Source organism: Scyliorhinus canicula, chromosome 18 (genome assembly GCF_902713615.1).
Source record: "Scyliorhinus canicula chromosome 18, sScyCan1.1, whole genome shotgun sequence".
NCBI lineage: Eukaryota > Metazoa > Chordata > Chondrichthyes > Carcharhiniformes > Scyliorhinidae > Scyliorhinus > Scyliorhinus canicula.
This window is the reverse complement of record NC_052163.1, coordinates 71,170,837-71,193,439: the sequence shown is the minus strand read 5'-3', so window position 1 is coordinate 71,193,439 and position 22,603 is coordinate 71,170,837. Positions and strand designations below refer to the sequence as shown.

At 45.9% G+C, this 22,603-nt stretch overlaps 1 protein-coding gene across 3 annotated transcripts in view; it reads right to left on the bottom strand.

The window, feature by feature from the left end:
* itgb4 (integrin, beta 4) overlaps positions 1 to 22,603 on the bottom strand; it is a 311,978-nt gene that overhangs the window by 122,970 nt on the left and 166,405 nt on the right. For all 3 annotated transcript variants that reach the window (XM_038777234.1, XM_038777235.1, XM_038777236.1), the window contains exon 21: positions 20,437 to 20,540. In XM_038777234.1, the coding sequence (XP_038633162.1) occupies positions 20,437 to 20,540 (104 nt within the window). The remainder of the gene's footprint in view (positions 1 to 20,436; positions 20,541 to 22,603) is intronic.

Here is a 22,603-nt window from a genome sequence, read left to right as displayed (position 1 = left end):
TTCATTTGAACAAACCAGGATGTCTCAGCTGAGAATTAGAAGACAATGTAAGTAAATGAGGGGTTAAATCAGAGATCAGAATTTGCTTAAAAGTAGGACCTCGTGGTCAATGTCTTTGTTCCTGAATTCTTGAATTATCTATCTGTTTGTTTGTGTTAAAATAAGAACATAAGAACATAAGAACATAAGAACTAGGAGCAGGAGTAGGCCATCTGGCCCCTCGAGCCTGCTCCGCCATTCAATTAGATCATGGCTGATCTTTTGTGGACTCAGCTCCACTTTCCGGCCCGAACACCATAACCCTTAATCCCTTTATTCTTCAAAAAACTATCTATCTTTACCTTAAAAATATGTAATGAAGGAGCCTCAACTGCTTCACTGGGCAAGGAATTCCATAGATTCACAACCCTTTGGGTGAAGAAGTTCCTCCTAAACTCAGTCCTAAATCTACTTCCCCTTATTTTGAGGCTATGCCCCCTAGTTCTGCTGTCACCCGCCAGTGGAAACAACCTGCCCGCATCTATCCTATCTATTCCCTTCATAATTTTAAATGTTTCTATAAGATCCCCCCTCATCCTTCTAAATTCCAACGAGTACAGTCCCAGTCTACTCAACCTCTCCTCATAATCCAACCCCTTCAGCTCTGGGATTAACCTAGTGAATCTCCTCTGCACACCCTCCAGTGCCAGTACGTCCTTTCTCAAGTAAGGAGACCAAAACTGAACACAATACTCCAGGTGTGGCCGCACTAACACCTTATACAATTGCAACATAACCTCCCTAGTCTTAAACTCCAGCCCTCTAGCAATGAAGGACAAAATTCCATTTGCCTTCTTAATCACCTGTTGCACTTAGAACATAGAACATAGAACAGTACAGCACAGAACAGGCCCTTCGGCCCTCAATGTTGTGCCGAACAATGATCACCCTACTTAAACCCACGTATACCCGTAACCCAACAATCCCCCCATTAACCTTACACTACTGGCAATTTTAGCATGGCCAATCCACCTAACCCGCACATCTTTGGACTGTGGGAGGAAACCGGAGCACCCGGAGGAAACCCACGCACACACGGGGAGGACGTGCAGACTCCACACAGACAGTGACCCAGCCGGGAATCGAACCTGGGACCCTGGAGCTGTGAAGCATTGATGCTAACCACCATGCTACCGTGAGGCCCCACTTGTAAACCAACCTTCTGTGACTCATGCACTAGCACACCCAAGTCTCTCTGAACAGCGGCATGCTTTAATATTTTATCGTTTAAATAATAATCCCGTTTGCTGTTATTCCTACCAAAATGGATAACATCACATTTGTCAACATTGTATTCCATCTGCCAGACCCGAGCCCATTCACTTAACCTATCCAAATCCCTCTGCAGACTTCCAGTATCCTCTGCACTTTTCGCTTTACCACTCATCTTAGTGTCATCTGCAAACTTGGACACATTGCCCTTGGTCCCCAACTCCAAATCATCAATGTAAATTGTGAACAATTGTGGGCCCAACACGGATCCCTGAGGGACACCACTAGCTACTGATTGCCAACCAGAGAAACACCCATTTATCCCAACTCTTTGCTTTCTATTAATTAACCAATCCTCTATCCATGCTACTACTTTACCCTTAATGCCATGCATCTTTATCTTATGCAGCAACCTTTTGTGTGGCACCTTGTCAAAGGCTTTCTGGAAATCCAGATATACCACATCCATCGGCTCCCCGTTATCTACTGCACTGGTAATGTCCTCAAAAAATTCCACTAAATTAGTTAGGCATGACCTGCCTTTAACGAACCCATGCTGCGTCTGCCCAATGGGACAATTTCTATCCAGATGCCTCGCAATTTCTTCCTTGATGATAGATTCCAGCATCTTCCCTATTACCGAAGTTAAACTCACTGGCCTATAATTTCCTGCTTTCTGCCTACCTCCTTTTAAAAACAGTGGCGTCACGTTTGCTAATTTCCAATCCACCGGGACCACCCCAGAGTCTAGTGAATTTCGGTAAATTATCACTAGTGCATCTGCAATTTCCCTAGCCATCTCTTTTAGCACTCTGGGATGCATTCCATCAGGGCCAGGAGACTTGTCTACCTTTAGCCCCATTAGCTTGCCCATCACTCCCTCCTTAGTGATAACAATCCTCTCAAGGTCCTCACCTGTCATAGCCTCATTTCTATCAGTCGCTGGCATGTTATTTGTGTCTTCCACTGTGAAGACCGACCCAAAAAACCTGTTCAGTTCCTCAGCCATTTCCTCATTTCCCATTATTAAATCTCCCTTCTCATCCTCTAAAGGACCAATATTTACCTTAGCCACTCTTTTTTGTCTTATATATTTGTAAAAACTTTTACTGTCTGTTTTTATATTCTGAGCAAGTTTACTCTCATACTCTATCTTACTCTTCTTTATAGCTTTTTTAGTAGCTTTCTGTTGCCCCCTAAAGATTTCCCAGTCCTCTAATCTCCCAGCAATCTTTGCCACTTTATATGCTTTTTCCTTCAATTTGATACTCTCCCTTATTTCCTTAGATATCCACGGTCGATTTTCCCTCTTTCTTCCGTCCTTCCTTTTTGTTGGTATAAACCTTTGCTGAGCACTGTGAAAAATCGCTTGGAAGGTTCTCCACTGTTCCTCAACTGTTCCACCATAAAGTCTTAGCTCCCAGTCTACCTTAGCTAGTTCTTCTCTCATCCCCTTGTAATCTCCTTTGTTTAAACACAAAACACTAGTATTTGATTTTACTTTCTCACCCTCCATCTGTATTTTAAATTCCACCATATTGTGATCGCTCCTTCCGAGAGGATCCCTAACTATGAGATCATGAATCAATCCTGTCTCATTACACAGGACAAGATCTAGGACCGCTTGTTCCCTCGTAGGTTCCATTACATACTGTTCTAGGAAACTATCACGGATACATTCTATAAACTCCTCCTCACGGTTGCCTTGACCGACCTGGTTAAACCAATCGACATGTAGATTAAAATCCCCCATGATAACTGCTGTACCATTTCTACATGCATCAGTTATTTCTTTGTTTATTGCCTGCCCCACCATCTCGTTACTATTTGGTGGCCGATAGACTACTCCTATCATTGACTTTTTCGCCTTACTATTCCTGATTTCCACCCAAATGGATTCAACCTTATCCTCCATAGCACCGATGTCATCCCTTACTATTGCCCGGATGTCATCCTTAAATAACAGAGCAACACCACCTCCCTTACCATCCACTCTGTCCTTCCGAATAGTTTGATACCCTCGGATATTTAACTCCCAGTCGTGACCATCCTTTAACCATGTTTCAGTAATGGCCACTAAATCATAGTCATTTACGATGATTTGTGCCACCAACTCATTTACTTTATTCCGAATACTACGAGCATTCAGGTAAAGTACACTTATGTTGGTTTTTTTACCTCTGTTTTGAATCTTAACATCTCCAGTTTTATTCCTTTTGTTATTACTGGGTCTATTCACTGTGCTCCCCTCAGTCACTGTACCTTGTACTGTCGCCCTTATGGATTTCTGACTATGTCTTCTCTGCCTTGCACTTTTCCCTTTACTTCCTTTTGTTTCTGTCCCTGTTTTACTACCTTCCAACTTCCAGCATTGGTTCCCATCCCCCTGCCACATTAGTTTAAACCCTCCCCAACAGCTCTAGAAAACACCCCCCCAGGACATCGGTTCCAGTCCTGCCCAAGTGCAGACCGTCCGGTTTGTACTGGTCCCACCTCCCCCAGAACCGATCCCAATGCCCCCATGATTTCCTTTTGTGCTTTTTGCCATGTGCTTGACTTTTTAATGTATTGTTTTATATTTTATTCAGTTCTTATTCAAGTGTATACCAGTAAACTAATCCAATCTAGTGAGTAATTAATAATAAAGTTGTATTTTTTTTACACCTCCCACCAACCGCACTACGGATTCTTATTAGAAGGTAAAATAAGAGCCCCAACAATTACACAGTATTTACAGCACAAAAACAGGCCATTTGGCTAACTGGCTTATGCCAACGTTTATGTTCCCCACAATCTTCCTCATCTCATCCTATCAGCCTATCCCCTCAGGACTGGTGTGATCAGCCAGCAGCTCAGTGGGTACTCCTTACCTAACCGTCATCCTAGGGTGGTCCTTGACGATGCTGGGGATCTCCAAGTATCCCAAGATCTAGCTATCATGCTAGCTCCCTTGGAAATGTGCACACAGGTGTATGAGCTGGTGGCGGTGGTCACACACGTGTTGAACATTCAGGGAGTGGAACCCCTTCCTGTTCATTAAGGGCATTCCCTGATGCCCGATACATGCAAGGCGACATGCCATTGATTGCCCCTGGACCTGGGGGGAAAATCCTACAGCCTGGACATCTTGGTGGGCCTGGTCCAGCTCAAAGTTGATATAGTTTACGCCCAGGCATACAGTGCATCTGAGACCTCACGGACGCACTTATGAGCTGTAGTTGGGAAATGCCGCACGTCACCGCTCGAGCCCAGGATTGATCCGTTGCCTAAAGGTTCAGGGCTGCGGTGACCTTCACGGTCTCTGGGTGTGGGTGTCTTTGCTGAGACGGAGTCTCCTGCGGCTCATGCTGTTCATCATCTCATCGAAAGATCAACGACGTCGGTACACCTTTGGCCATCACTGGCCGTCCCCTCTGGGTGCCTCCATAGCCTGATGGGTGGCTGATCTTCAAGGTGTACGGTGGCCCCTGGACAAGGAGTGTAGCTTCCAGCCTGCGTTGACGTTGCTGCCTTCTCCAGCATCTGGCCTCCTGGGCTGTCACCAGCCCCGCGAGGGCAACCTCTGCGGGACTGACAACACCAGCCATATTGTTATAAGTGTAAGCAATTGGAGAGACCAACAATCAGTTACGGTTTCCACCTCGGGACCCTCAAATCCCTCAAATAGGTGCTGGGTTAGCACACTGGGCTAAGTCGCTGGCTTTTAAAGCAGACCAAGGCAGGCCAGCAGCACGGTTCAATTCCCGTACCAGCCTCCCCGAACAGGCACCGGAATGTGGCGACTAGGGGCTTTTCACAGTAACTTCATTGAAGCCTACTCGTAACAATAAGCGATTTTCATTTCATTTCATTTCAAATCCCCCAAACCATCCCCGCCTTTACGTGTCCTGCTTTCTCTCAGAGTGCTAGCTATTTATTCAGGATTATATCTTGCTAGCTATTATATCAGGAGCTCCTAGACCCCAGGCCTCGGTGGGAGTATTAGAGAGGATATGCTCCAGTGCCTTCCCCTGATCCACATACTTGCCCCTTTTTTGCGAGAATATTCGCAGTGCTGAAGCCCAGCTCTTGAGTGTTTGATTGTGTGAACTGTGTTGAGTATCGCTAATCAACTTGTTCTTTTCAAGATGATTATAAACCCTATGTCTTATAACCTTTTCCAACATTTTACCCACAACCGAAGTAAAGCTCACAGGTCTATAATTACCAGGGTTGTCTCTACTCCCCTTCTTGAACAAGGGGACAACATTTGCTATCCTCCAACCTTCCAGCACTATTCCTGTCGACAAAGACGACATAAAGATCAAGGACAAAGGCTCTGCAATCTCCTCCCTGGCTTCCCAGAGAATCCTAGGATAAATCCCATCTGGCCCAGGGGACTTATCTATTTTTACACTTTCCAAAATTGCTAACACCTCCTCCTTTTGAACCTCAATCCCATCTAGCCTGGTCGACTGAACCTGAGTGTTCTCCTCGACAACATTGTCTTTCTCCAGTGTAAACACTGACGAAAAATATCCATTTAACGCTTCCCCTATCTCCTCTGATTCCACACACAACTTTCCACTACTATCCTTGATTGGCCCTAATCTTACTCTAGTCATTCTTTTGTTCCTGATATACCTATAGAAAACTTTAGGGTTTTCCTTGATCCTATCCGCCAACGACTTTTCGTGTCCTCTCCTCACTCTTCTTAACTCTCCCTTTAGGTCCTTCCTGGCTAACTTGTAACTCTCAAGTGCTCTAACTGAGCCTTCATTTCTCATCCTAACATAAGCCTTCTTCTTCCTCTTGACAAGTGCTTCAACTTCCTTAGTAAACCACGGTTCCCTTGCTCGACAACTTCCTCCCTGCCTGACAGGTACACACTTATCAAGGACACGCAGTAGCTGTTCCTTGAAAAAGCTCCACATTTCGATTGTACCCATCCCCTGCAGTTTCCTTCCCCATCCTATACATCCTAAATCTTGCCGAATAGCATCATAATTGCCTTTCCCCCAGCTATAATTCTTGCCTTGTGGTATATACCTATCCCTGCCCATCGCTAAAGTAAACATAACCGAATTGTGATCACTATCACCAAAGTGCTCACCTACATCTAAATCTAACACCTGACCGGGTTCATTACCCAGTACCAAACCCAATGTGGCATCGCCCCTTGTTGGCCTGTCTACATACTGTGTCAGAAAACCCTCCTGCACACACTGCACAAAAACTGACCCATCTATAGTACTCGAACTATAGTATTTCCAGTCAATATTTGGAAAGTTAAAGTCCCCCATAACAACTATCCTGTTACTCTCGCTCCTGTCGAGAATCATCTTTGCAATCCTTTCCTCTACATCTCTGGAACTATTCGGAGGTCTATAGACAACTCCCAACAGGGTGACCTCTCCTCTCCTGTTCCTAACCTCGGCCCATACTACCTCAGTAGACGAATCCTCAAATGTCCATTCTGCCGCCGTAATACTTTCCTTGATTAACAATGCCCCCCCCCCCCCCCCCCCCCTCTTTTACCATCTTCTCTGTTCTTACAGAAACATCTAAATCCTGGAACCTGCAACAACCATTCCTGTCCCTGCTCTACCCATCTCTCCAAAATCGCCACAACATCGAGATCCCAGGTACCAACCCATGCTGCAAGCTCACCCACCTTATTCCGGATGCTCCTAGCGTTGAAGTAGACACACTTCAAACCAGCATCTTGCTTGCCGGTGCCCTCTTTCGAACTTTTAACCCTATCCCTGACCTCACTACTCTCAACATCCTGTACACTGGGACTACAATTTAGGTTCCCATCTCCCTGCTGAATTAGTTTAAACTGTGGGAGGAAACCGGAGCACCCGGAGGAAACCCACGCAGACACGAGGAGAACGTGCAGACTCTGCACAGGCAGTGACCCAAGCCGGGAAACAAACTTGCGACCGTGGAGCTGTGAAGCAACTGTGCTAACCACCATGTTACCGTGCTGCCACTTGAGAATATTTTGTTTATTAGATGGTCAACAGTAATAAAGATTTGAAAATCAACTATGTAACATTTCACATATCACACTAACCTTTAAACAAGGAAATGTCACTGTTTCGTATTAATACCAATGCAAAGCGATATCAGCTCATCTTCACAAAAAACAAACAAACGCTATCACCCTTGTAGGTTCCTCAACAGAAACGGAGGATATGCCTGAGAATCTGTTATCACGACCAGATGTTTGTCGTAGACATGATGTGTCCATCAATGAGTTACTCATTCCATGTATCCGTGCCATTCTCCATCCAGGAGTCACAGCTGTGCAGGCCCTCCCACACAACCCAATCTCACCAGAAACAAATCCTGGGGTCTGATGTGTTGGCAGGTTGGTTCCATGTGGACTGCACTCGATGCAGGGAAGTTCGAAACCGACGCCTAACACTGGAGAAGATCCAACACTGTTTTATTCAACTATAGAACTGCTATACATATTCAGCTGTGGGTCGACACTATACTGATCTGACTGGTGACCTTGTAGTAGCCTGACCAGATATACTAGCTACCGCATGGTGTTTGCACTTGCTAGCTCGTGGACTCTGACTGTCTCAGTAGCTGGGTCCCGAGAGAGCGGGAAACCTAGTGCCCTCTGGCTTTATAGTGGTAGTGTCCTGTCTGGTGATTGGCTGTACTGTGTTATATGCTTACTGGTCATCCTATGTGTCAATCACTGCCTGTCTGCATCTCATTATATACATGATTGGATATTATGACATCTCCCCTTTTTTTTAGTTAAATAAATACTGAGGTATGTATACGTATATATATGCCTGACTATATACAAACGGTCCTTGAACAAACGTATATACATGGGAAGGTGTCGATAGTGCAGATACATGGCAAATGAAGCAATATTTACAAAGGTTAAATCGATGAATTCAGTCACAAAATATACAAAAGTTCAGTCTACAGAGTCAGTCTTTGTGCTGGGCGACGAATTCTTGTAAATCGCCGTAGAGGTGGATCAGGAGCCGCCTGCACGTGGATAAGTGGGATCGCCGCCATCGCGGTGGTTGCGTGGGCCGGCAGGATCGCTGGCAGACCGGTGGCCTCGTGGCAGGGTACGTCCGGAGGAAGAATGATGGCCAGCGGAGCACTGCGGTCAGGTGGTGGGCGTGGAACTCTTCGCAGTGCCCGTCTGTTGCGCCGTAGCAGGGAGCCATCAGCCATGCGGACAAGGAAAGACCTTGGGGCAACTTGTTTGACAACTGGACGCAAACGTGATCGGCTGGAGCCAGCGCAGGTAGATCCGTGGCATAAGCATCATTTGTGGCCTTCTGTTGGGCCTGGGGCTGCTGCATTTTCTGTAAGACTGTGAGGTGGTCAAGGTCTGGAACATGGATGGCTGGAACTGTGGTCCTCAGAGTCTGATTCATGAGCATCTGCGCTGGAGACAACCAAGTGGACAGTAAGGTTGCCCTGAATGCCAGCATTGCCAGGTTGAAGTCGGAGCCTGAGTCTGCAGCTTTGCACAGCAGCCGCTTGACAATATGGATCCCTTTCTCGGCCTTCCCGTTTGACTGCGGGTAGTGGGGACTGGAGGTAACGTGACGGAAGTTGTAGGACTCTGCAAAATCAGACCATTCCTGGCTGTAAAAGCATGTAAAAGCCACTAAAACGTTTCCCGAACTCTGCGTCGGCATTTTTCGACTCCAAGGTGACCCTCATGGAGTTGACCCAGCACCATAGGCTGCATGCTCTGAGGAATAACGTTCCTGTCGAGTTTCAGAAGGATTCCCTCCACAACTGTCAGGTCGTCTTTCACGTTAAAGAATTGGGGACATTGTCCCTTCTGCCAGCCATGGTTAAGGTGCTGCATCACACGCTGCAGTAGAGGATCCTTGGACGTTTCCTCACAAATTTGGACCACCCGTTCGTCAGAGGCTGGGAGGTTGGTGGCACACAATTGCACTTGCGCTTCTACGTGGCAGATGAAGTCACCTTGCTCACACGGTGTGGTGATGGACCGGGAAAGGGCATCTGCAACGATCAGCTCTTTGCCTGGCGTGTAGACAAGTTCGAAGTCATAGCGGTGGAGTCGAAGAAGAATTCGCATAACCGAGGTGTCATGTAATTTAAATCCTTCTGGATTATGTGGACTAGAGGCCTGTGGTCCGTTTCCAACGTGAATTTCGGCAGGCCGTAAACGTAGTCATGAAACTTGACTATTCCTGTCAGGACACCCAGACACTCCTTTTCGATCTGGGCATACCGTTGCTCAGTGGGCGTCATATGCCACTGAAGCCCAGGACGAGGAGTCATCTCGCTGGAGGAGCACCGCCCCAATGCCGCCCTGGCTTGCATCAGTTGATATCTTGGTTTCCTTGGTCGGGTCGAAGAACGCTATAACTGGGGCTGTGGTGAGCTTTGCCTTCAGCTCATGCCATTCCGCTTCATTAGGGGCAGCACAGTAGCATTGTGGTTAGCACAATCGCTTCACAGCTCCAGGGTCCCAGGTTCGATTCCGGCTTGGGTCACTGTCTGTGCGGAGTCTGCACTTCCTCCCCGTGTGTGCGTGGGTTTCCTCCGGGTGCTCCGGTTTCCTCCCACAGTCCAAAGATGTGCAAGTTAGGTGGATTGGACATGATAAATTGCCCTTAGTGTCCAAAATTGCCCTTAGTGTTGGGTGGGGTTACTGGGTTATGGGGATAGGGTGGAGTTGTTGACCTTGGATAGGGTGCTCTTTCCAGGAGCCGGTGCAGACTTGATGGGCTGAATAGCCTCCTTCTGCACTGTAAATTCTATGAAAAAAAAAGAAATGTGTGGCCAGCCACTGGAATTCCGTTCATTTCTTGACGAGATGGCGGAGGGCAGTGGTGTGGGATGCCATATTGGGAGTGAATTTCCCGAGAAAGTTGACCATCCCGAGGAAGCGGAGGACCGCCCTCTTGTCCGCCAAGACCTTGTCGGCGTCTGGCCGCACACTCTGCTGCGAGATGTGGTCACCTAGAAACCTAATATCCGATTGACCAAATGAGCACTTGGCCCTGTTCAGCTGGAGACCATGCTCATGAATTCGCTGGAAGACCTGCTTGAGGCGAGCGATGTGTTCCTGAGGCATTGTGGACCAGATAATTACGTCGTCCACGTATACTCCCACCCCCTCGATGCCCTCCATCATCTGCTCCATGATGCGGTGAAACACTTCGGAGGCAGATATGATGCCGAAAGGCATGCGGTTGTAGCAGTAGCGACCGAACGGGGTGTTGAACGTGCACAGATTGCGACTGGACGCGTCCAGCTGTATTTGCCAAAAGCCCCGGGAGGCGTCCAGCTTAGTGAAGCATTTGGCATGAGCCATCTCACTGGTTAACTCTTCGCGTTTCGGGATCGGGTAATGCTCCCGCGTGATGTTGCAGTTTAGATCCTTAGCATCAATGTAAATGCGGAGCTCCCCTGATGGCTTCTTTACGCAGACCATGGAACTGACCCAGTCTGTTGGCTCTGAGACCTTCAAGATGATGCCCTGGTCTTGGAGGTCCTGTAGTTGCTTTTTCAGACAAACCTTGAGGGGTGCCGGCAGCCGGCGTGGTTACTTAGAACAGTACAGCACAGAACAGGCCCTCCGGCCCTCAATGTTGTGCCGAGCCATGATCAAACCCACGTATCCACCCTATACCCGTAACCCAACAACCCCCCCTTCACCTTACATTTTAGGACACTACGGGCAATTTAGCATGGCCAATCCACCTAACCCGCACATCTTTGGACTGTGGGAGGAAACCGGAGCACCCGGAGGAAACCCACGCACACAGGGGGAGGACGTGCAGACTCCACACAGACAGTGACCCAGCCGGGAATCGAACCTGGGACCCTGGAGCTGTGAAGCATTTATGCTAACCACCATGCTACCCTGCTGCCGAATACCCTGGTGCATGAATTACAGGGGTGGCGTTTGGCTTGAGCAGGATTTTATATTGGTACGGGAGCGTACCCATTCTCTCGAATACGCTGTGGTACTGCATGATAATGTCGTCTATGTCGGCTTGCAAATTTCCATCGGGCGAGGCCGTCGCCGGTGACGATGACATGGTGTGGACTCGCTGAACCAGGTTTAGGAGCTTGCAGGCCCGAGCACCGAGCAGGGACGCCCTGTCAGGCCTGACGATTTCAAACCAAAATGTTGCCTTGATCGCCTTGTTGGATAGCCCTAGTTGACACGAGCTACCGGCAGCTATGGGATTGCCATTGTAGTCAAGGAGTTGGCAGGCCAATGTATATATACAGCAACATAATTTACACCAAGCTTGGATGAGGAAATCTTGATTCAGTACCCTGATGTTTTCAGAGGCATGGGCACACTACTGTTCCAGTATAAAATTTTACTCAGGAAGGATGCCAAGCCAATTATTCATCCACCTCACAGAATTCCTGCTCCTTTGCGAGAAAGGTTAAAACAACAACTAGACAAACTTCAAACCCAAGGTATTATATCTTAAGTCACACAACTGACTGACTGGGTAAATCCATTGGTTTGTGTAAAGAAAAAACGTCCGGTGATCTTTGCATCTGCATGAGAACATAGAACAGTACAGCACAGTATAGGCCCTTCAGCCCACAACATTTATCCTAATCCAAGATCAACCTAATTTACTGCTGTCCATGTGCCTGTCTAAGAGTCACTTAAATGTACCCAATGACTCTGACTCCATCACCTCTGCTGGCAGTGCATTCCACACACCCACCACTCTCTGTGTAAAGAAACTACCTCTGACATCTCCCTTCTCCTTCTTCCAATCATCTTAAAATTATGTCCCCTCGTGACAGCCATTTCCACCCTGGGGAAAAGTCTCTGGCTATCCACTCTATCCATGCCTCTCATCACCTGTACAGCTCTATCAAGTCACCTCTCTGCCTTCTTCGCTCCAGTGAGAAAAGCCCTAGCTCCCTCAACCTTTCTTCATAAGACATGCCCTCCAATCCAGACAGCATCCTGGTAAATCTCCTCTGTACCCTCTCCAAAGCATCCACATCCTTCCTATAATGAGGCGACCAGAACTGGACACAATATTCCAAGTGTGGTCTAACTAGAGTTTTATAAAGCTGCAGCGAAACCTCGCGGCTCTTAACTCAATCCTCCGTTAATGAAAGCCAACACACCATATGCCTTCTTAACAATCCTATCAACCTGGGTGGCAACTTTGAGGGATCTGTGTACGTGGGCCCCAAGATCCCTCTGTTCCTCCACACTTCCAAGAATCCTGCCTTTAACCCTGTATTCAGCATTCAAATTAGACCTTCCAAAATAAATCACTTCACATTTATCAAGGTTGAACTTCATCTGGCACTTCTCAGCCCAGCTCTGCATCCTGTCAATGTCCTGTTGTAACCTGCAACAACCTCAACACTATCTACAACTCCATCAACCTTTGTGTCATCGGCAAACTTACTAACTCACCCTTCCACTTCCTCATCCAAGTCATTTACAAAAACCACAAAGAGCAGAGGTCCCAGAACAGATCCTTGTGGGACACCACTGGTCACCGACCTCCAGGCGGAATACTTTCCATCCACTACCACTCACTGTCTTCTTTTGGCCAGCCAATTCTGTATCCAGACAGCCAAATTTCCCTGTATCCCATGCCCCATAACTTTCTGAATGAGCCTACCATGGGGAACCTTATCAAATGCCTTGCTGAAATCCATATACACCACATCCACTGCCCGACCTTCATCAATGTGTCTCGTCACATCCTCAAATAATTTAATGAAGCTTGATGTCTGCCCCTCACAAAGCCATGCTGACTATCTTTAATCAAACTATGTTTTTCTAAATAATCATAAATCCAGTCTCTCAGAATCCTTTCCAATATTTTGCTCACCACAGACATAAGACTGATGGGTCTGTAATTCCCAGGGATTTCCCTATTCCCTTTCTTGAATAGGGGAACAACATTCGCCTCCCTCCAATCACCCTGTATTACTCCAGTGGAGAGTGAGGATGCAAAGATCATCGCCAACAGCTGGCAATCTCCTCCCTCGTTTTCTGTAGTAACTTTGGGTATATCCCGTCAGGCCCAGGGGACTTACCTATCCTGATGCTTTTCAAAATTTCCAGCGCATCCTCCATCTTAATATCAACCTGTTAGACTCTATTAACCTGGTTCACACTGTTCTCATGGGCAACAAGGTCCCTCTCCAGTGAATACTGAAGCAAAGTATTCATTTAGGGCCTCCCTCATCTCTTCAGACTCTGGGCACAAGTTCCCTCCACTATCCCTGATCGGCCCTACACACACTCTGATCATCCTCTTATTTCTCACATAAGTGTAGAACACCTTGGGGTTTTCCTTAATCCTTCCCGCCAGGGTTTTTTCATGCCCCCTTCTAGCTCTACTCAGTCCATTTTTGAGTTCCTTCCTGGCTACCTTGTAACCCTCGAGTCAGATCCTTGCTTCCTCAACCTTACATAAGCTTCCTTCTTCCTCTTGACTAGAAGTTCCACTTCTCTTGTCATCCAAGACTCCTTCACCTTACCATTCCTTCCTCGTCTCAGTGGGACAAAATAATTCAGCACTCGCAACAAATGCTCCTTAAACAACCCCACATTACTGTTGTCCATTTCTCCAAGAACAATTGTTCCCACTTTATGCTCCTCAGTTCCTGTCTAATAGCAGTATAATTCCCCCTCCCCCAATTAAATACCTCCCCATACTGTGTGTTCCTATACCTCTCCATGACTATGGTAAAGGTCAAGGAGTTATGGTCACTGTCACCGAAATGCTCTCCCGCCGAGATATCTGACACCTGGCCTGGTTTGTTGCCGAGCACCAAGTCCAATATGGCGTCCCCCCTAGTCAGCCTATCTACATATTGAGTCAGGAATCCTTCCTGTACACACCTGACAAAATCTGCTCCATCCAAACCATTTGCACTAAGGAGGTTCCAGTCAATGTTAGGGAAGTTGAAGTCATCCATGACAACAACTCTGTTACTTCTGCACTTTTCCAAGATCTGCCGCCCAATCTGTTCCTCCATCTCTCTGCTGCTATTGGGGGGGTCTATAGAAAACTCCCAATAAAGTGACTGCTCCTTTCTTGTTTCTGACTTCCACCCATACCGACTCAGTAGACAAACCCTCCTCAACTACCTCCTTTTCTGCAGCTGTGGTGCACTCCCTAATTAACAGTGCTACTCTCCCTTCTCCTTAACCTCCCTCCCTATTCTTCTGAAAACATCTAAACCCCGGAACATCTAACAACCAATCCTGCCCATGTGAAATCCATGTCTCCATAATGGCCACAACATCGTAGTTCCAAGTACTGATCCATGCTCTAAGTTCATCTCCCTTATTCCTGACACTCCTTGCATTGAAACAGACACACTTTAACCCATTCCAGTGAGTGCAACTTTGCTCTATCAACTATCTATCCTTCCTCACAGACTTGCTGCATACTATTTCTGCCTGTTCAACAGCTATCCTGTCCTCTGATCCATAGCTCTGGTTTCCATCCCCCTGCCAAATTAGTTTTAACCCTCCCGAAGAGCTCTAGCAAACCTCCCACCCAGGATATTGGTGCCCCTCCAGTTTAGGTGCAATCCGTCCCTCATGTACAGGTCCCACCTTCCCCAGAAGATACCCCAATGATCCACATATCTGAAGCCTTCGCTCCTGCACCAGCCCTGTAGCCACATGTTCAGCTGCACTCGCTCTCTGTTCCTTGCCTCACTTGCACGTGGCACCGGTAGCAATCCTGAGATCACTATTCTGCTTGACCTGCTCTTTAGCTTCCAACGTAACTCCCTAAAATCACTTTTTAGATCCTCATCCTTTTTCTTAGCTATGTCGTTGGTGCCTATGTGCACCACGACTTCTGGTTGCTCACTCTACCCCTTAAGAATCCTGCATTGATCCTAAAGATCTCAGTAAGAACATAAGAAGGGAACACTATCCCATACCAAAGTGCGAGGAAATCACAAGTGAGATGGCGAATGCACACATCTTCACGAAGTTAGATGCATCACAGGGATTTTGGCAAATGCAACTTGATGACTCGAGCAGACTACTAAGTACTTTTAACACGCCCTTTGGATGATTTTGCTTCAATCGTATGCCGTTTGGTATCATATCTGCATCTGAAATATGCCACAGGATCATAGAGCAAATGACAGGAGAAATTGAAGGTGTGAGGGTGTACGTTGACGACATCATTATTTGGTCTACAACCAGGAAAGAGCACATTGAACGTTTGAAAGAAGTATTCAAATGCATCAACAAGTATGGACTCAAACTAAATCAAGCGAAATGTATCTTTGCACAGTCTTCACTTACATTTCTGGGAGATACCATTTCTCATCAAGGTGTCCAACCTGATGATGGAAAAATTGCAGCAATTCAGAACCTGAAGATACCAGAAGACAAGAAAAGTGTTTGCAGATTTTTCGGCTTCGTCAATTTTCTTGGCAAGTTGGATTGAATTGGATTGGATTTGTTTATTGTCACGTGTACTGAGGTTATAGTGAAAAGTATTTTTCTGCAAGCAGCTCAACAGATCATTCAGTACATGGGAAGAAAAGGGAATAAAATAAAATACATAATAGGGCAACACAAGGTATACAATGTAACTACATGAGCACCGGCATCGGATGAATCATGCAGGGTGTAGTATTAATAAGGTCAGTCCATAAGAGGGTCATTTAGGAGTCTGGTAATATTGGGGAAGAAGCTGTTTGTGAGTCTGTTCGTGCGTGTTCTCAGACTTTTGTATCTCCTGCCTGATGGAAGAAGTTGGAAGAGTGAGTAAGCCGGGTGGGAGGCGTCTTTGATTTTGCTGCCCGCTTTCCCCAGTCAGCGGAAGGTGTAGTTGGAGTCAATGGATGGGAGGCAGGTTTGTGTGATGGACTGGGTGGTGTTCACGACTCTCTGAAGTTTCTTGCGGTCCTGGGCCAAGCAGTTGCCATACCAGGCTGTGATGTAGCCAGATAGGATGCATTCTATGGTGCATCTGGTAAGGGTTAATGTGGATATGCCGAATTTCCTTAGTTTCCTGAGGAAGTATAGCGCTTTCTATCTCCAACTTGTCAGCAAGAGCAACAGCATTGAGAACTTTAATCAGAAAATCTACTACTTTTGAGTAGACACAGAGCCATCAGAAGGAGTGAACAGATTTAAAAACACAGCTCATGACCGCACCGATACTCGCTTTCTTCGACCCGAAAAGAGCAACCAAGATATCCACTGATTCAAATCAGGCTGGGATAGGCGTAGTTCTCTTACAAGATGAACATTCTGATTGTATTCTGATTGAAGCATATGCTTCAAGAGCAATGACAGCGACGAAATGCAGATACGCCCAAAGTGAGAAGGAATGTCTCGGTCTATTGACAGGAATACTCAAATTCCATGATTATGTCTATGGGCCTCCCACCTTCACAGTTGAGACGGATCACAGGCCGTTAGCCCACATCATCGACAAAGACCGAAATAAAATTACACCTAGACTTCAAAGGATAATGATGAAATTACGACGGTATGATTTCAATTTAATTTACACAGCTGGGAAAGAATTAATTATTGCAGACACTTTATCACACTCCATCACAACTGAAAGCACACCAATGGAATTTATACGTGATGTAGAAGCTCAGCTCAACTCTGTGCAAAGAACCTTCCTGCAACAGACGAATAACTGAATTTAATCAAGTCAGAAACGAAGAAGGACGCTACACTTCAGAGGGTCATGCACCATCTTCAACATGGATGGCCAAAGGGGCGATATCTCAACACCGTAACATTAAATCTGATTTGACGATCGTAGATTGTCTACTATTGAGATTTGATCGAATTGTTATTCCACAATGTCTTAGTTCCGATGTACTTGAAAAGATTCATGAGGGACACCTCGGTGTCGGAAAATGTAAAAGACAAGCACCACATCCAGTCTACTGGCCGGGAATACATAGGGACATTACTGACATGATTATCACCCGGGAAACTTGTCAAAAACACCAACCTGCGCAATGCAAGGGGATCCTGCAACAACACAAACTGCTTACTTCTCTTTGGACCAAAGTAGAGATTGGCCTATTTCATTCAACTGCTCAAGACTACTTCTTAATAATAGATTATTATTCTAACTACCCAGAAGTTATGAAACTTTCAGACTTGACATTAAACTCAGTAATTAAAGCATGTAAAGAAACATTCTCAAAACGTGGAATACCGGATACTGTCATGTCGGACAATGGTCCATGTTTTGCAAGTTTGGAATGGTCAGAATTCTAGAAGAAATATAACTTCATGCATGTGACATCCAGTCCTCACTACCCTCAGTCCAATGGAAAGGTAGAGAAGGGTGTTCACATAGTTAAACAGTTGATTAATAAAGCAAATGACTCGATGTCAGATATCCATCTTGCGTTGTTATCTTACACAGTGACACCACTATCTTCAGGACTCTCGCCGGCTCAAATGTTATTCAACAGGGATCTCAGGACTACCTTACCAGCAATTAGACTGCAGAATCCAGACCACTTGCCTGTGTTGAAGAAGATTGAAGAACAACACTCAGGACAACAGTCATACTACAACAGACAATTGGAACCACTCACAACGGATGACCTTGTCAGAATCAAAAATCTGGAAGGAGGATGGTCTGCTCCAGCTACAATCGTTAGGCAAGCAGCTCCACGTTCGTACATAGTGAAATCAGCATGAATTTTCAACGAAACAGATGTGCTTTGCAAAGAATTCGACTGCACCACCAATTTTTTCCAAATTTAAACTTCATAGTCAATATTTCGTGACAATCTACTGCATACCGAAAATTCAGATGACATGCACAAGACTGTGAAAGCTTTAAATTCACCACCTCATCAGCTAAGAAGATCGACAAGGCGAGGAAGAAAACCAGGCTGAACTTATAAAATATTGAATTATTGTGTACAGTCATTACTCAAGTTGTGCCTCATACATATCATGATTTATAGTTATCTTGTTATACAATTTTCTCTGCTACATAGAAAATATGTTTAAAAAAAGGGGGATGTAGTTATCTGTATATCTGCTGGTATGTAAAGGGTTAACAACTGTATTGCACTGCGAGACAACCACTAGATGGCAGCACCGGTTCTATGGGCAGCACAGTAGCACAGTGGTTAGCACAGTTGTTTCACAGCTACAGGGTCCTAGGTTTGATTCCTGGCTTGAGTCACTGTTTGTGCGGAACAAAGAACAAAGAACAAAGAAAAGTACAGCACACATACAGGCCCTTCGGCCTTCCAAGCCTGCGCCGACCATGCTGCCCATCTAAACAAACATTTTCTGCACTTCCGTGGTCTGTATCCCTCTATTCCCATCCTATTCATGTATTTGTCAAGATGCCCCTTAAACGTTACTATCGTCCTTGCTTTCACCACCTCCTCTGGCAGAGAGTTCCAGGCACCCACTACCTGCTGTGTAAAAAACTTGCCTCGTACATCTCCTCTAAACCTTGCCCCTTGCACCTTAAATCTATGTCTCCCAGTAATTGACCCCTCTACCCTGGGAAAAGGTCTCTGACTATCCACTCTGTTTATTGTCCTCATAATTTTGTAGACCTCTATCAGGTTGCCCATCAACCTCCGTCGTTCCAGTGAGAATAAACAGAGTTTATTCAACCTCTCATCATAGCTAATGCCCTCCATACCAGGCAACATCCTGGTAAATCTCTTCTGCACCCTCTCGAAAGCCTCCACATCCTTCTGGTAGTGTGGGGACCAGAATTGAACACTATACTCCAAGTGTGGCCTAACTAAGGTCCTATACAGCTGCAACATGATTTGCCAATTTTTATATTCAGTGCCCCGGCCAATGAAGGCAAGCATGCCGTATGCCTTCTTGACTACCTTCTCCACCTGTGTTGCCCCTTTCAGTGACCTGTGGACCTGTACACCGAGATCTCTCTGACTGTCAATACTCTTGAGGGTTCTACCATTCACTGTATATCCCCTGGAGTCTGCACGTTCTCCCCTTGTCTACGTGGGTTTCCTCTGGGTTCTCCGGTTTCCTCCCACAGTCCAAAGATGTACAGGTTAGGTGGATTGGCCATGCTAAATTGCCCTTTGTGTCCAAAAATGTTAAGTTGGGTTATGGGGATTGGGTGGAGGTGTGGGCTTGAGTAGGGTGCTCTTTCCAAGGGCCGGTGCAGACTCGATGGGCCAAATCGCCTCCTTCTGCACTGTAAATTCTATGAATCTATATAAACTGTACTCAGAGGAGATTCCCACCTCTTCGTATCAGGAGTGACTAGAAAGCAGAGTGTTAGAGATATAGCTTAGGTGGCATGTGTAGTTAAACATTATTTGTACTTCTTGTTTACTTAATCATCAGTTATAGTTGTAAAAGAGTGAACAAACTCATAGATATTTATATTTGTTATTCAATAAATGTTATTTGCTTAATTTGAAAACTGATAGTTTAACTGAACTACAACCATCAGACCATTCTGGAAGTAAGCAAAAGAGTAACGACGTATTACAATCACACAATATAACACTAATAACTTAAATAGGAACTGAAACCTCAGTCTTTCTGTTCTATAAGACACTGTGCTACACTTAGTACAACCATTACGCATTAAAGGTGTCAATCACACTCAGGAGTTTTTCATGCTGCTTATATATATATATATATAAAACACACACAAATATTAAAAATATACCTTTACATTATAAATTGCAATGCCCACAGTTAGAATGCAAACTGCCCTTATAAACACATCTCGCTGCCATAGACAAAGGTTTACATAGGCAGTTTTCATTACAAATCGGCACACTGAGATAATAAAATTGAAGACACATTGTACAATTCTGAAATGGGGATTGAATCATCGTGGATACAACCACATGAGATTGACTATTGTTAGAGAATAAAACAGTATTTTACTATACTGTGAAAAACTTTGAAAAAAGATTACTTGTGTTTGAACTAACTGCAAGACTTCCCGTACCAGCCTCCCCGGACAGGCACCGGAATGTGGCGACTAGGGGCTTTTTACAGTAACTTCATTGAAGCCTACTCGTGACAATAAGCGATTTTCATTTTCATTTTCATTTTAAATTAGTTTTTAAACAGGAGATGGCAGACAAGATGGCAAAATGAAAAGAGTGGATTAGCACACAAATTCAATCCATACAGTCTGAGGAAACACACTGTCACTCATCCGTGCACATACTTACATTCTCCTCCACCTTCAGCCGCAGTTGGTTAAACTCTGGTGAGTCCGGCTTTCTCAGCTCACCATTGAATATTCTGGTTGCTCTTAATGAGAGGTTGTACAGAACTGAGAGAGAAAAGTGGAACAGGATCAGAACACACTGGTAAAGTTTGAAAAGTTCAACAAGGAAAACAAATTGGTCAAAATCATCTGTTACTGCGTGAAAAGTCTTCATGTTTAGTTTCACTGCCTTAGTGTCACACTTTATCCCTGTTACCTTTCCCTGACAGACTTGGTGGGCTAACTTTCTGACCCTATTGCTCACCTATTTTTGGTAAATATAAATATGGGCTTGGCAAGATGATGGTTAATTAATGGTCAATTAAAGAATTTTCCTCTAGAAGTGATGCGCATACCTGGAATATTCATGCGCACATTTGGGTGGTTTGTTCAAATGGCATGGTGATGAAGGAGATGCACCTTCTTTATTGTCTTAGCAATGGGATTTCTCTGTTGTGTAGAGATGCTCATTGTTACTAAGGAGCTGGCCATTTTAAGTGGCTGTGAGTTCAGTCATTAGTTGTAATACTCCAAGCAACAATAGAATAAATTAACTTAGTCCAGGGATGGAAACGGAGTCCTGCTTGACCTTGTATCAGGCTCGTTCAGACTGCGAATGTGTATTGAAACATTAAAAAGCAGTCAGCATGGCCTCACCAAGGTTGACGAGTCCTTCTAACAGAGTTTCACACAACATAAAGTTTGATTTAAGACCTTTCACTTGTGCTGCTGCACCAGTGAATTACTGGGTATTAAATGGGTAAGACACAAAACCACATATAATTTGTTCTAGTCCTCTATGATTGTAAACCTTCCAGTAGTGTTTTAAGACGCACAATATGGTTGGGGGAGGGGGGGGGGGGGGGCTCAGGGTTGAGGCAATGGGGGTGGGGTTGGGGATGAGGCAGTTATGGAGGATGAGTTTGGTCACAATCGGGGCGGGAGGAGGGGGGTGGGAGGAGAGGGAGAGGGGTGACAGATATGGAGGATGGGTTTGGTCATGGATGGGGCGGGAGGGCATCTTGGTTGGGCCCGATTCAGAGTAGGGCTAGGGGGCGGAGCCTGGGGTGATGATGGTGGACTCTAGACCTGGGGGGTGCAGGCGGAAACCTCCGGTAAGAATTGTGACATGGAATATCCCTGGGCGAAATTCCCCAGTTAAATGTTCTAGCTGAAGAGTTTGAGAGCAGAGACACATCTCCAGGTGTAAGCTCGGAGGAGGTGGATGGGGCAAGTATCCCACTCGGGGTTTGACTTGAAGTCAAGGGGGTTGCCATTTTGTTGAGCAAGAAAACAGGGTTTACAGTGTGGCCAGGGAAGTACAGGGCCAGGGGGAGATTTGTGATGGCGACTCAGGTGCTAATGGGGACTCCAGTGGCATTGGTGAATGTGTCTGCGTCCATTGAGATGAAGAGGCTATTGGGAGTGGTCTTGGACTTGAACTCCCACAGGCTGATTAGGAGGTGGGATTTCAATTGTGTATTGGAGTTGAGGGTGGATAGGTTGAGCCCCAAGTCAATCGAGGTTGAGAATGACGCGATAGCTGGAAGGGTTTATGGAGAGGATGGGATGGTGGATTGATGGAGGTTTGGGCACCCGAAATAAAGGGAATATTCCTTCTTCTAGAATGTGTATAGTGGCGATTAAGAATTATGTTGAGCTCTGTCAGAATGGGGAGGTATCGGCAGCCACGTTTTGGTAGGCCTTGAAAGTGGTGGTACAGGGGGGAATTGTTTTGTTCAAGGCCCATAAGGATAGGATGAGAAGGAAGGAGCATCGGTGACTGTTAGATGAGATAGCGGAGGTGGCTAGGAGGTACTCTGTGGCTGGTTACATTGGCGCAGGCGTCGATTCCGATTCCGAAAAAGGGGCAGGATCCATTGGAGTTCGGTCCTACAGACCCATCTCGCTGCTAAATATGGAAGCGATAGTTCTGGCAAAGGGACTGGTGAGAAGGTTGCAGGGGAGTGTGCCGGAGGTGGTTCCAGAGGACTAAAGGAGCTTTATGAAGAGGAGGGAGCTCTCTATTGATATTAGGAGGTTGCTGAATGTAATTTTGACCCCGACAGGGAGGTGAGTGCTGAAGGTTAGTGGGGGCAGGGAGCACTGGGTACGCGATGACTTGCTAT